Raw genomic sequence first — 14,821 nt, 5'->3', positions numbered from 1 at the left:
GTCAATATCAAATCAATTTGAGCGCGATTTAAGCCCGGATGATTGTAACCACTCTAAGTTCGTCTGCTTTGGGAAAGCTAGCGTGTCTCTGACATAGTGATAACACTTGTTGCCTTCTCTAGTGCAGCTCAACCAGGTCTCATCCAATTCGTCGATATTTGTGATATCAAAAATCCCGGAAAATATGCGTTGTAGTCCAAACGAGTCGTTCGTTGTAGTTTTTGAAAAGTGATATCTGTTAAATAAAATATCTCCTTTTGAAGTGGACTTTGAGCTTTGTAACTTTGCAGATCTTTTTTATGCTCAAACAGCAACATTACAGACTAACTAAAGTTGAAAAAGTTAAAAAGCGTAATAGGACCCCTTTAAGAGATTTATTTTATTTGTGTAATTAACTTGTTTGATTTGGGGTTTGTTTTAAAATTTAAATTTAGTTTTGTTATATTTCAATTTCACAAAGAAATGTGCAGCAATAGCCTAATAAAATGACACCTTTTCATTTACTGTATAATGTCTTCAATGTCATTTTGTTAAAGAAAACCGTGAGAAAATCGAATCGCGAAGTCAAAATCGTGAATCGAATCGTGAGTTGAGTGAATCGTTAAATCACTAATATAACAATTTTTTTGTTTGTTTTTGAAAACTACGTTTCTTTGAATTTCAGTAATTACCATTTAAATTTGATTAAAATTTGGAAATTCATTTGGAATTTAAAATGCATTTGTAAATAAACTCTGAATTCCTCTCACTGGTAGACATGCTCCAGGGTACTTTAAAGAATACCACGGTACATTGATTTTTTTATTTTTATTTTTTAATGTAGCATGACATTGTTTAACTGGCAGATATTTGTCTGTATTTCAGCTCCTTGTATGCCTCGTAACATTCGGGCACTAATTGACTGTCAATCTGGTGTGGCTATATTGTCGTGGCAGTCAGGCACTGGGGCAATGCAATACACGGCCACAGCTGTAAGTGGATCTGGCCATGTACTCAGCTGTGAAAATAACGAAACTAACTGTGAGCTGACAGGACTGGCCTGTGGTGAGAGCTACAACATCACTGTGTTAGCCGAAGGACAGACCTGTAGCAGCATTGCAACCATGAGAGGACACCTGAATACAGGTGAGCAAAAACCACTGGGAACACATCCTAGAATACAACCGAGCAATACCATAACAAACACCCTACTACACATAACACCCTAGCAACCACCTAACAATGCTCTCCACCCTCCATAGCCTTTACTGTAACAACGTCCTGGTAACAACCCAGTACACCATAGTAAAAACATAATGCTAACCACTCAGAACACCTCCCCGACTGCATAGCAATGCCCTTGCAACTACCCACAATTGCTTGCACTGTTGTCCATTTTTGTACCACTTTACTATATTTTGCACAACTATAATCGATCTCTTTCTTTTCATTGTGAACTCAGGTCCTTGTGCACCTCAGAATATTGAAGTGCAGTACGGCCTGTCTATTGGCCAGCTGTCATGGGACAGAAGTACAGGTGCTTCCATGTACACGGCGCAGGCTGCCCCTAATCTGGGATCAGTGCGGTCCTGCTCCACCAGTGACACCTCCTGTGCCCTCTATAATGTGTCCTGCAGTCAGACATATGACATCACTGTGACAGCACACAACAACGTCTGCCGAGGAGCTGCTGTGTCTGCATCAACTACTCTAAACACAGGTATATTAAATTTGCAATTTTACCAATGATTTTAGTGCTTTCTGCACAGACGTCCAACAACTGACTCTTTATGCTTCACCAGAACCCTGTCCGCCCCAGAACGTGCAAACCCACCTGAATTGCGCAAGTGATGTAGGGACTGTGTCTTGGGAGGAGAGTTTGGGGGCAGTGGCATATGTGGCTTTCCTGGAGGGTCGCAATGGACACAGCCTGTCCTGCTACACAACTAGCTCCAGCTGCAGTGTGACGGGGTTGATCTGTGGAATGGTTTACAGCACCCAAGTACGCGCCATTGGAGAAACTTACAACAGCACAGACAGCGAAACAGTTCTCTTCACATCAGGTTAGGCATCCAAGAAATGACAAATTAGGAACCATTTACATTCTTTGACATGACAACAGGAATTTGTTGCTCTCATGTTTAAATAACAGAGAATTGTGCCATCTACCAAGTTGTTCATCACTGCTGTGTCTTTGTGTCTAGCCCCCTGTCTACCAGATTCCAGTTCAGTCACTGTTGACATGAACTGTGAGAATGCCACGGCATTGTTCAGGTGGGCCTGGAGTGGCGGAGCTGCATCCTATGAGCTCACTGCTATCAGTAACAATGGTTACATCGCCTCCTGCATTTCCCAAGATAATTTCTGTAGTATCAGCGAACTAGCCTGCGGACAGACTTACACAGTCAGACTCACAGCAATCAGTGATGAATGTCAAGTTACTCAGGAGACGGGAGTGACCTTCCAAACACGTGAGTAACCATATTTATATACATTATTTGCAAAAGGGACAAAACACGTGCAATGTAGCTGTAGAAAGTGAATATAGCTGATAACGGGAATATCAATTTGAACTAATTTTTCGTTTGACCTCTAGGCCCCTGTGCTCCCTTGCATGTGAACGTGGACCTTCGGTGCCAGCCTAGCACAGCCGTAGTGACTTGGGAACAAGGAGATGATGTGCTATACTACCTTGTTAGCGCCACCCTCAGCACAGGAGAAGCAGATACACTTTGTAACTCTACAACTGACAGCTGTGAAATGAGTGGGTTGCAGTGTGGAGTGGAGTACGCCTTTACCGTCACTGCCTACAGTAGGCACTGTCATAGTGACGGCAGCAGCACTGTACACATTACAACAGGTAGATGATTCTATCCTTCAAATTTCATCTTGATCTATATACAGCAGGGGTAGCCAACCCTGCTTTTGTGGCCTATTTCACAAAGCTGGTTTTAGTGGCTACGCAGGTTGAGCTTAGTTTGAGTTTAGTTTGAGCAGACTCCTGTTTTTCTGGGTGGATTGATCTTTAGCAGTATTCATCACCATGGTAAATTTCGCTACAAGGCTAACCTGCTCTGGAAGCAGGTTTTATTCTGGTACACCTACTCCAGACTGTGAGTCTGCTGAACCTGATCTAAACTGGGATTCCTTTGGTTTTGTTAACTCTAAACTTGAATCTGAAATGCAGAGTTTGTTCAAAAGAGTTGGTTAACAGGCCACTGGAGGGTTACCATCATGCAAAGTTCAGATCTAACCCTAAACAAACCTACCTGAATAAGATAAATCAAGGTGTTCAGGATTACTTGAGAAAACAGGCAGATTGGAACTGAGGTCTACAGGAAGGTAGCCCTCCAGGAGCAGGACTGGCTACCCCTGATACAGAAGAATTCAATCCAATGATCTCACACTACACCCTAGCATACTATAAGACATAAACTTGTCATGTTCATCTTTTTACGAGCATGCAACAAAAAGTGCCAGATTGTAGACTCCACATTTTCCAGACACACACCAGATGATAAATTTCAAACTTGCTTGAAAAAAAAGTTCATGTTCACTAGGCTTCAACATCACAGTGAAACCTCTGCTGTATCCGTTTCTTCAGAACCTTGTCAACCAACTCAACCGACAGTTTTAGGATCATGTGATAACAACACAGTTCTCTTGAACTGGAGTCACAGCAGAGGTGCATCAAATTACACAGTACATATAACAAGCAACCTAGGATACGCAGACTCCTTCCAGACATCTGAATCTACGCTAACAGTGGAGCTTCTTTGCGGACAGACCTACACCTTCACAACACTGGGAGAAAATGACTTCTGTGGCAGCATACCAAGCAATCCTGCACATTTTACGACTGGTATGACCCAACACTCATAAAAGCTGTTGAGAAAGGCCAAATTCACAAGTGACAAAGTTGCTAAAGAAAAGACTTTCTGGCATTTATACCACATTTGTATCAATCACTGCTTTTTTCTATAGCCCCATGTGTGCCGTACCACATTGAGACCTATGCAGAGTGTGAAAATAACCTTGGAGCTGTCAGCTGGGCTGGCAGTGATGGCGCAGATATTTACACCGCCATTGCCATAGGACAGGATGGCCACATGCACGTCTGCATAACAAACACAACTTTCTGTATCTGGGAGGAACTGCACTGTGGAGAAATTTACTTTGTCCAAGTCATCGCCAATGCCCAAATCTGCAACAGTGAGCCCAGTGATGGCACAGTCATCCACATGGGTGAGTGTCTAAGAAAAATTAACGTAGAGTTATACATGACAACAATAACTGAAACTACTTTGCAGTTCTATAGCTGTAAAGTGACTATATGCTTACAAAATTGTTTTTTTTTTTTGGTAATCTAACAAATGGCTGATCGAGATTGCCTGTATTGTGTACAGCTCCATGTGTCCCTCAAAAACTGGTGTCCTCTTTCAACTGTGACATGAGAGTGGGTTCCCTCAGCTGGGAAGCAACTGAAAATGCTGAGATGTACCTGGTGTCTGCAGAATCTAATAGCGGTCACCGGGTGGAACTCTCAACAAATGCCACAAGTGCACAAATCTCTGAGTTCAACTGTGGTCAGCCATACTATCTGACTGTGCAAGCTGTGGGAAATGTATGTAGAAGCCACCCCAGTAATGCTTCAGTACTGAAGACAGGTTAGGACCCTCTTACTCACACACACATACAAAGATATGGTGTCAAAAGAAGTACCTAACTCTTTAGCTTTCAAAAGGACAGCACAGGCTTGGCATAACACTCTCCCACTTGTGAATGTCTTGGATTATGTCATTCTGTCTTCTTGCAGAGCCCTGTACTCCAGCAGGTGTCGTTGGCTTTATGGACTGCATCTCCAACATTGCTACTGTATCCTGGGAGCTAGCAGAAGGTGCAGAATACTACACAGCGACAGTTCATGGCCCAGATGGGCCTTTGGGAACATGCATGTCCTGGTCATCGAGCTGTGGCATGCCCAAACTGTCCTGCGGTGAAACATACAATGTTAGCGTGATTGCCTCCAGTCGCCAATGTAACTCAACACCCAGTGCGCTGAGCTCTCTTAACTCAGGTAATGCAAGCAAGCAAACGACAACATAAATATAAGACACAAATGCACAAGTCTCAGCACAGGTATTATACACTAAAGCACTTAAGCCACATAAAACTTCTGGATCATTTGTAGAAAAAAATGTATCAGTAACTTCTCTGGTATTGGGTGATTTTGTTCATGCACACTGTCAGATCCTTATTGTGCCTTCCTAGTACTAAACCCTATAATGGTTTGATCCCAGGATAAAATTTTCCATAGTTCCACTTTCTGGCTCGCATTCACAAAGAAGGTTCTCCAGCAATTTTCAGCAATCAAATCCCACTGTGAATGGAGCTTAATTAGCCTTAGCATAGATATTCTGAGTAAAGCCTGGACTCTAATCGGTGTAAGAAAAAATGATGAGGATGTTGAAGATCTTGATGTTTATTGCAGCATAGCAGTGAAAAAGTACCTTGGGTTCAGAATGAATGAATGAACCTCAAACATCCTAAGCTCAAACCTTTTATACAGTTACAGTTTACTACCCTTAATGTAAATGAAGTTGCTCCTGTCATAACAGCTGTGGTCTGTATGTTAATGAAATTCTTACACCTGATTGTCTGAGATGGTTCTCGGTGTCCCACACCCATTCCCATTCTACAGTTGGTCACTATTTGCTCAGGATGTGATCATCCCAAATGATCAAGAAACAACATAACTGTTGACTTTCATCTTCTCTATAATAATTAAACCATCTTGGGAAATGAGCATCAAACATCTATCATGGAGTAGAATCTGGGTCGGGGCAGACTCTATAGGGATTATGCGCAACAGACTTCCATATTCTGTTAACCGGGTCTCGTCGCTTCCGGTTCAAGTGTTTTGTATATGCTTTGTTAAATTATGAAGCAGTTTTACTCAAGATGCCTTCAAAGTAGATACCAATGATGATCATAACCAATGTCCATCACATATGCGGACTGATATCTAAAAGCCCCCAACACTGCACATTTTGCATCTTTCTTTTGTCTGACACGCCCATTTCAGTCCTTGTACTCTCTACTAATGGACAGGTGAGTTGAATCAGGTGTGTTTGAATAAGGAGACATGCAAAATGTGCACTGCTAGGGGTTCTCCAGGTATGTGGTTGGGAACCACTGCTCTATTCAACTAAATTGCACAAAGACAAATTCAAGGAAGCTTACACTTTTCCATTTGTCAGTAAAGTTATGCCATCAACATACAGGGGTTTTCTTTTCATATTCTCCTGGCTTTGGTGAATTAAGCGGACTCTTTCTCTCTCTTTTGCAGTGCCCTGCGTTCCTACAGGTGTGTCTGTGGTGCTGGACTGTGCCACTGCTGAGGCACATGTGTCTTGGAATGCAAGCTTGGGGGCGCTGCAGTACGTTGCTTATGCCTGGAGCAGAACATTTAACTTCATGTCCTGTGAGACCTCTGGGCCTGTTACACATTGCACACTTAGTGATCTCATCTGTGGAGATAATTACACTGTTCAGGTGATTGCTGTTGGAGATGAATGCTCCAGTTTGCCCAGTCAGGCAGAAATCTTCCGCACAGGTAGTTTTATGCTTGTCTAGTTGTGTTGTTGTTGTTTTAGATTAAAAGAAATCTGTTCTGTCTTTTGATTTTTATATATTATTCTACTGAATGTTATTATTATATGTTTCCTCTAGTTCCTTGTGCCCCGGAGGTTACTGCTACAACCTTGGAGTGCTACACTGACTCTGTACTGCTGCAGTGGACACCCACTGATGGGTCTATTTCCTATAATGTTGATGCCAGGACACCAGAGGGACTCGTCTCCACCTGCTCCAGCAACTCCACTAACTGTGAACTGAGGGGACTAGCCTGTGGACAAACATACAATGTTACTATGGTATCATATGATGGACATTGTCACAGCATGCCTGGCACAGCCCTGGCAGTGGCATCGGGTAGGAAGGAGAACATTTATTAAAATGCAGTACCTACATGTAGCAATGTAATAATTCTAACATTATTATATATATTATTATTTACTGATTTCTGTTTCATGACAAAGCTTGCCTTTCTCCAACTTTTTGCTCTCTCTCTCTCTCTCTCTCTCTCTCATATGAACAGTACCCTGTCCACCTGAGAATGTGGAGTCAAATTTGCTCTGTTCTTCAAACTCTGCCCATGTGCAGTGGAATCCTGGTTCAGGGGCAGAATCATTCGAGGTGCATGCCATTAGCACAGATGGTCAGATGACAGGATGTGACAGCACAAATACTTCCTGTGTTATGCCTAACCTTGTATGCGGTTCCATTTACAATGTCAGTGTGCTTGCCATTGGCCACCACTGTAATGTTTCAAGGAGTGAGATCACAACACTCCATTCAGGTTGGTGACCCCTAATAAAACACAATACAATGCAGCTGAACTTTTATCCTTATGACAGTGAGTGCTAGCATCTCCCACCAGGACTGTAGAATAACCCAAATATGAATTCCCATTTTGTCCCCAGTGCCATGTGTTCCCAACCACATTCAGGCAAACCTGAGCTGTGGATCTGGTGTGGTTGATGTGTCCTGGCAGCCTAGCCAAGGAGCTCTCTCTTATACTGCTGTCGCTCAGGGCAGCGGGGGCTTTGCGTCTTCATGCAACAGCAGTAGCACTACGTGTGAGTTTAGTAATCTACTGTGTGGACTCACGTACAGCATCAGCGTGACTGCCTCCGACCACGTGTGTACAAGCACATCGAGTAATAGTGTACAGTTGGACACAGGTAGGATGACTGTACACACATAATTCACAGATATTTGAATACCCATTGAAATGAACAAAATTTTGCTTGTCCATTTCTTTTATTATATTCACGATCAACTTTTTTGTGACTGAGCAGTTCCGTGTGAGCCACATGGAATCGTCGCTCAAATGGAGTGTAGCAGCCACACAGGTGTAGTGTCCTGGGAACAAGGAGACCACGTTGCCTCCTACCTGGTCCAAGCATCCAGTCCAGATGGGCACCAAACACATTGTAGCAGACCCACCACCAGCTGCAGATTAGCCAGCTTGCATTGTGGCCAAGCCTACAACCTCACACTCACCGCCCAGGACAGCCACTGTAACAGCCAAAATGCCTTTTCACAATTACAGTCAGGTTAGGAATTGTTCCATATTATACTTCTTCAGCAACATGGAATGCAGAATATGGCAGTGTTTCTGGCACTGCTATACAGCAACAGCACTGTGTTGCTATCAAATTTATAGACAGTAGTTTTTGTGATGTAAACAGCTGATATACGCCTCATATTCTTCCTCTTCCTCAGTGCCATGTGCACCTACCAATGTGCAGACTTCTCTTGCTTGCCTGTCTAACTCTGTGGCTGTGACGTGGCAAAGTGCCAGTGGGGCGTTGTCCTACCAGGCAGAGGGTCTCACTGTAGATGGCACCCATATGACCTACTGCAATAGCAGCGTGACACACTGTAACCTAGAGCATCTGCTCTGCGGGGAGACTTATAATGTGTCTGTGCTGTCTATGGACCACACATGCAACAGCGAAGAAAGTTTGTTCACACAAGTGCATACTGGTGAGTTTAAGAGTTTAAGTAAATTCTAAACCTCATTAGAACAGGTGTATGAAAGGTATTTTTCTTTTTTAGCGCCCTGTCCTCCTCAGACCGTTGATGCTGAGGTGAACTGCTCTGCTGGCTCCATGACTGTCACATGGCTAGCCAATCCAAATGTAGAATCTTTCCATGTGAGAGCAGAAACCAGTGGAGGAGCTTTCCTGTCATGTGATTCCACTAGCACCAGCTGTTCAATCAGTGACTTGCCATGTGGAGAGTCATATTCTGTCACTGTAACATCTGTCAGGGGTGGCTGTGAGAGCCAGCCCAGCACAGCTGTTAATGTCACCTCAGGTAATCTTCACAACAACACACAATTACCAGCAGTCCACCGATATAAAACAAAATGACAGCAAATGTCATTTTGGAAATGTTGTTTTTTTTTAGACAATATTCTCTGAACTGAAGAGAAATGATTTACTAAAGAGAACTGAAAACTAAAATAGTTTATTACCCATTGAAAAGGTCAGGAGATTTTGAAACTACAGTACCACCATGTCTACATCCCATTGTTTTGCTGCAGTTTGAAACAATGTTTTGAAGCGGTCTACGCCTCCAACAAATGATCATTTGGATAAACAATTCATCTAACGATTAATTGCCTAAACGTCGATTATTTCACAGATTAATCAGTAGGCTTTGTTCAATTATTCAGCTTTTGCAATCCGTTAAAATATCGGGTTTCGTTCATATACATATAGAGCTGATTTATAGCAGAAAATCAAGTTGAAATTCTAACTGAAAGCGACACTGACACTGTTTTTTTCCATGTTTAATACTGTAAAGCTGCTTGCTTTAAAGCAATCTAATGCATAAAATATTTTATAAATAAATGTGACGTAACTTTACCGGAGTGCTGATTGCAGGCTTGTGTAAACCTCCACATCGCTATGATCAGATGCTTTCTTAACTGCTGTTTTCCTACGTTTGTTGTGTTTATTTTGAATATTTCCATATTCATCCAAACGCTGCTCGCAGCAGGCATATGAAGTATATAAAAAAATAGAGCAGGATATCTGTTTACCGTCGTGCTGCATCCAATGTAGGCAGTATTGATTTTGTTGCATTGCTCATGTCCAGTGTAAGACAAGGGAAAGCCGACATTTCTGTCAATAATCTAAGACACAGTTAACATCTAAAGTTAAGAGGCTCCTTGTGACTTGTATTGTGCCTTGTGTACTGTATTGCCACAGAAAATAAAGAAAAACACAGGTCAATTTACTGCAAAGGATGTATGTGTGGAAATGCCTATTGATGCTAGCAAGCTAACAGACTGTATTTGCGTATTTTTAGCTCCTTGTGTTCCTCAAGGAGAGACAGGAAACCTGGACTGTGTTACTAACTCAGCTTGGGTGACTTGGCGACAAGCAAAGGGGGCGGAGTCTTACACTGTACTGGCAGTGGAAAGGGGCGGAACCAACTCCAGCTGCTCAGCTACAGATCTGCACTGCAATGTTCCCGACCTGCTCTGTGGAGCCACGTACACCTTCCACATTACTGCTGTGAATTCATTCTGCAGAAGCGCACCTGGCAATGCCTTCCAAATTCAGACAGGTGCAAACACACTCAAACATCCTTGTTTTCCATTTTGAGATGTGGACTAGCTTTCAAGCTACATCCACCAAACTGTCCGAATCTGTCATCACAGTCACTGATCTCTATCGTTTCTGTCTGCAGCTCCATGTGCCCTCACCTCCATCACTGCACACACGGACTGTTACAGCAGCCAAATCACAGTTAGCTGGCAGCTGAATGAGGGATCTTCCTTCTATGTGGCCACAGCTGAAGGTCATGACCAAAGCATTTTGATATGCAACAGCACTGGCACATTCTGTGACCTCTCTGGAGCGAAGTGTGGAATGCCGTACACCATTATCATTTCTGCGTCCTCCGACAAATGCAGCAGCTTGCGGAGTCCCCCCCTTAAGATGCATACAGGTACACAACTACTCAACACGACACCAAGTTTTCACATCAAGGCACACTGCATATGTGTGAGATTTGAGCGCTATGTAAAATCTGCATAATTCACACCCACCTTCAGTATAACCTCTCTATTTAATTCTCTTACAGCACCTTGTGCTCCTCAGAATATAACCGTGAACCCAGTGTGCGACTCAAACGGCATGACGGCAGCATGGTCACCTTCTCTGGTTGCCGAGTCATACTCACTCACAGCCAGCAGTAGAGACGGAGATGTCCGCACCTGCAGAAGCACCGCAAACAACTGCACTCTGCTTCACCTGCACTGCGGACAGATTTATGATGTTAGCATAACCGCTTCGGCTGGAAACTGCACCAGTCTGGCCAGTCAGCAGGTCACCTTCTATACTGGTGAGACCACATGTTGGCTCGAAGACAACATGAAAAGCATTATATTTTGATGTGAAATTCATGACATACTGTACTTCTTCTGCTCTACATAGTGCCCTGTGAGCCACAGAACATGATTGTGGAAGTGCAGTGTGACACTGGGACTGCCACACTCTCTTGGGTGGAGGGCCAAGGTTCTCTGCAGTACTTCACAACGGCTCAAACCATGGATGGGCACACGCTTCGCTGCGACACCACGAGCACGTCCTGTAGCATTCACGGACTGACTTGTGGGACATTGTACAACTTCAGTGCGCTGGCTTCAGATGGAACCTGTAACAGCTCCCTCACTGTGCCAATCCAGAGGGGAGCAGGTATACAACTTAAAACACAAACCCGTTATACATGTTTTTAGTATGATAGTTACATTACTGCAAAAATTCGATTTTGCATACCAATAATGATATTTCTTTGTGTTCTTGTGGCATTATTTTCAGGATATTTTCAATTATGCACATTTTCTCTCCCAAATTCAGATGTTTTAATTTTTTTTTCACATTAATTTTTCACATATTTCAAAGTAGCAATAATTAATGTAATCTATGTATCCAGTTTATATATCATTTTCTCACATTTAGCAATTTGAAAATTGGCGGACGAGTAATGAGAGTTGGTGGATAATATAAAAGTTATCTTAAGTTAAAGTGATTGTATTCTTGAAACTGAAAAACCCTAATCGTGTCTTTTGAACCAACAAAAATCCTTACTAATCACTGTTATATTATTATTTATATACTATTATAGTACAATTTTGCATTAGCTTTTGTTTTAATATTTTTGTTATTGCATTTGTGCATTTGTCATTTATTAGTGTTTGTAAATATATTTTGGCTTTATTTTTTAAATTCGTTTTTAGTAATTTTAATACTTCAACATTTTTTATGTTTTTCATTTCATATTAATATTTTATTTTAATTAATGAAAATGATTTTTAATAAATAATTAACAATAATTACTCTATTATAGTGCTGTCAAATCGATTAATCGCATCCAAAATTAAAGTTTACAAAAAAGTGTTTACATAATATGTATACTGTGTATATTTATGTGTATATATATATATATATTACATATATTTCTTAAATATATACATGTATGTGTGTATTTCTATATATAAATATACACAGTACCCACACATATATTATGTAAATGCAAACGTTTATTTTGAAAGCGATTAATCGCAATTATTCGATTTGACAGCATTACTCTATTACTAATTAACCCTCTGCTGATCTCTCCTGTAGTCCCATGTGCTCCTGTCACCGTGAGGGTGAGGACCCATCTGATGGTTGATGCCACTCTCGTCAGGGTCTACTGGAATTTTGTGGACTGTCCTGACGTCACGTACCTGGTACGAGTGACCGGCGATATCCAGGACAACCCAGAGTCCCTTATGGACGTGTCATCCTACTGGACAGACATCAACTACTTTGAGTTTCCTGTTCCCTGTAGCACCTCTTACAGTGTGACTGTGCTTGCACAAAACTCAGCTGGGATCAGCAGACCATCTCAGGCTGTTACTGGTGTCACAGGTACCTGTCAAACTTTCAATTTTGGAAAAAAAGGTTTAAAAACTCATAGTCAAAGGTTATATTAGGCAGACTGATCTCAAAAGAAGATCTCAGAATAATAAGAAGTTTGTATAGAACATGCTAAAATATTCTCCGTCTTGATCTATTACTCTGTACTCTCCCTCAGTGCCCTGTCCACCGATGAATGTCACCTTCACGGGTGACAGTTCCTCCGCCACAGTGGGCTGGAGGTCCTCAGCTCTTACCACAGGATACAGGGTTTACCAGCTGAGCTCTGACGGCAGGGTGCCTGTCTGTCTCACCTCAAACCTCAGCTGTGAGGTCTCTGGCCTGCAGGCCTCTAATGTTGCTGTGACAGCCTGGAACAGTGCAGGAGAGAGTCTTGCATCTAGAGTAGCTACTGGTAAGAAAAGCATAGTTATTATAGCTAAGCTAGAAGCTAAAAATGATAGCTAAGCCCAGATGTAATATGATTTTTTTTCTGCATTGATTTTGGATGGAAATGCAATTTCCTCATTTACCGCAGTGCATGAACACAGCTTTGAACACATTTTTTTTTTGTACCCACTCTGTACAATTCTTGTAAGAAACACTTAGTGTTACATAATGTAGCTTGAAGTTGTACTGACTATTTATTTACTTTATTTTATTTTTTAATGAACTGAGAAAAATGTAAACGTTTTTTTTTTTCTTCTTCTTGGAAATAGAGATTAGCTGTTATTTAAACCCTGAATTCAGTATGTGTTTAAGTTTAAGTATTTGGCATTTACGTTATTTGATTTTTGCATGTGCAAAACAAAACATATTTTGACGCATAGTTTTTACAGGTCAAACCTTAAACCGTCGGAAGAGAAATGTGGGATTTGCGAAGATATGTGCATCACTGACTCCTGGTGAGATGAACTACAGACTCATTCTCAGCTTACTTGCACAATTAAGAGCATATAAAAATATACAAGGCTTTAAACATTCTATGAGGATGAGAATTGATTTTTCTAAACTAAAGTTTAAGGTGAGGGGGGTGGGAGAAAGAGACAGGAAGGAAGGAAGGAAGAATTGATGAAAGAAAGAAAGAAAGAAAGAAAGAAAGAAAGAAAGAAGGTATAGGCGTATCGATCCTGAAGTATCGATATATCGATACTGATGCGAGTATCGAAAGTATCGATACTCAAATAAAAAATATATTTTATTTACCAGTGATTTTGTTTATTAAACAAAAAAAAGTAATGCGTACGATTCTTTCTTTTAGGGATGGGCGATACCACTTATTTTGTTTTCGATACGATACCGATACTTTTATTTTTGCATTATTTTCATTACAAATAAGCACATTTTCCCTCAAATTCTCATAACTGTAAATATATATAAATATATAACGTTATAACTGTAATGAGTTTAAATATATAATAATTACAGTGTAATTTTGTTTGCATTAGAGTAATGAGAATTTGGCAGAAATGTGATTCATTGTCATGAAAATGATCTTAGATGGATAGCAGGTTGAAGTTGTTGTTATTCAAATGCTGTTGTACTGTACTGCAGAGGAGCTGGCTGTTCCTGAGGCGAGGGTTTCTGTGACAGGACAGTCACTACAGGTGGAGTGGTCTCTGGTGACAGGGGCGGAGTCCTACACTCTGATTGTATACGAGGACACCGAAGAACAGCCGAAGGAGGTTGTGTCCGTGTACAGGACTGAGATTGCTACAGTTACTGACCTTGAACCTGCAACACGTTACTGCATCATCGTGTCTGCCAAAAACAACAACATCCAGAGCGCCTATTCCAAGCCTGTGTGTGTCACTACTGATGCCTCTGAGTAAACTGGCTTCCTGCAGGGTGGACTGTACAGGACTGTAGATACAAAACTAACTGAAGCGCTGCCGAGTTCCCTGAACTAGCGTCTTCTCTTTCTTATATTCCATGATTACTACTAAAAAGACAACGAAATCGACCTATTTGTCCTATCAGAAATCGAAACAAATATAATTCAAAATTCTTGACTGATTATGTCGCCTTAACTAATCATTTTCTAATGAAACAAATCATAATAAAACAAATGAATGAATTTCTGTGATGTAATATCTAAAATATAATCATTTCTGTTGATTGAAAAACATAGACAAGGTCACTTAAAATGAAGAATAGATGTGAAGAAATTATACATTGATTGACCATAGAAACATGTTGTACTGTAACACATAGTTTTTAAAGAAAGTTATGTATTTATCTTAAAGTCATTTTCTGTAAGCAGTTCATAAAATGATTCAATCAAGAATGTTTGTGTA

At 41.2% G+C, this 14,821-nt stretch overlaps 1 protein-coding gene across 1 annotated transcript in view; it reads left to right on the top strand.

The window, feature by feature from the left end:
- Nucleotides 1–14,544, top strand: part of LOC107748429 (serine-rich adhesin for platelets-like) — a 45,811-nt gene extending 31,267 nt beyond the window's left edge. Inside the window, exons 34-58 of the mRNA XM_016563201.1 lie at nucleotides 865–1,125; nucleotides 1,442–1,699; nucleotides 1,782–2,042; nucleotides 2,184–2,450; nucleotides 2,576–2,839; nucleotides 3,584–3,841; nucleotides 3,964–4,224; nucleotides 4,386–4,646; nucleotides 4,796–5,056; nucleotides 6,329–6,595; nucleotides 6,712–6,972; nucleotides 7,139–7,399; nucleotides 7,524–7,784; nucleotides 7,902–8,159; nucleotides 8,329–8,592; nucleotides 8,665–8,925; nucleotides 9,925–10,185; nucleotides 10,309–10,569; nucleotides 10,705–10,965; nucleotides 11,058–11,318; nucleotides 12,249–12,536; nucleotides 12,703–12,755; nucleotide 12,794; nucleotides 13,364–13,429; nucleotides 14,079–14,544. Of these exons, the coding sequence (XP_016418687.1) occupies nucleotides 865–1,125; nucleotides 1,442–1,699; nucleotides 1,782–2,042; nucleotides 2,184–2,450; nucleotides 2,576–2,839; nucleotides 3,584–3,841; nucleotides 3,964–4,224; nucleotides 4,386–4,646; nucleotides 4,796–5,056; nucleotides 6,329–6,595; nucleotides 6,712–6,972; nucleotides 7,139–7,399; nucleotides 7,524–7,784; nucleotides 7,902–8,159; nucleotides 8,329–8,592; nucleotides 8,665–8,925; nucleotides 9,925–10,185; nucleotides 10,309–10,569; nucleotides 10,705–10,965; nucleotides 11,058–11,318; nucleotides 12,249–12,536; nucleotides 12,703–12,755; nucleotide 12,794; nucleotides 13,364–13,429; nucleotides 14,079–14,356 (5,915 nt within the window). The 3' untranslated portion in view covers nucleotides 14,357–14,544. The remainder of the gene's footprint in view (nucleotides 1–864; nucleotides 1,126–1,441; nucleotides 1,700–1,781; nucleotides 2,043–2,183; nucleotides 2,451–2,575; nucleotides 2,840–3,583; nucleotides 3,842–3,963; nucleotides 4,225–4,385; nucleotides 4,647–4,795; nucleotides 5,057–6,328; nucleotides 6,596–6,711; nucleotides 6,973–7,138; nucleotides 7,400–7,523; nucleotides 7,785–7,901; nucleotides 8,160–8,328; nucleotides 8,593–8,664; nucleotides 8,926–9,924; nucleotides 10,186–10,308; nucleotides 10,570–10,704; nucleotides 10,966–11,057; nucleotides 11,319–12,248; nucleotides 12,537–12,702; nucleotides 12,756–12,793; nucleotides 12,795–13,363; nucleotides 13,430–14,078) is intronic.
- The last annotated feature ends 277 nt before the right edge of the window (nucleotides 14,545–14,821 follow it).

The sequence above is a fragment of the Sinocyclocheilus rhinocerous genome, unplaced genomic scaffold (assembly GCF_001515625.1).
Source record: "Sinocyclocheilus rhinocerous isolate Xijiao unplaced genomic scaffold, SAMN03320098_v1.1 scaffold2515, whole genome shotgun sequence".
NCBI lineage: Eukaryota > Metazoa > Chordata > Actinopteri > Cypriniformes > Cyprinidae > Sinocyclocheilus > Sinocyclocheilus rhinocerous.
This window is presented reverse-complemented; position numbering and strand designations above follow the sequence as displayed.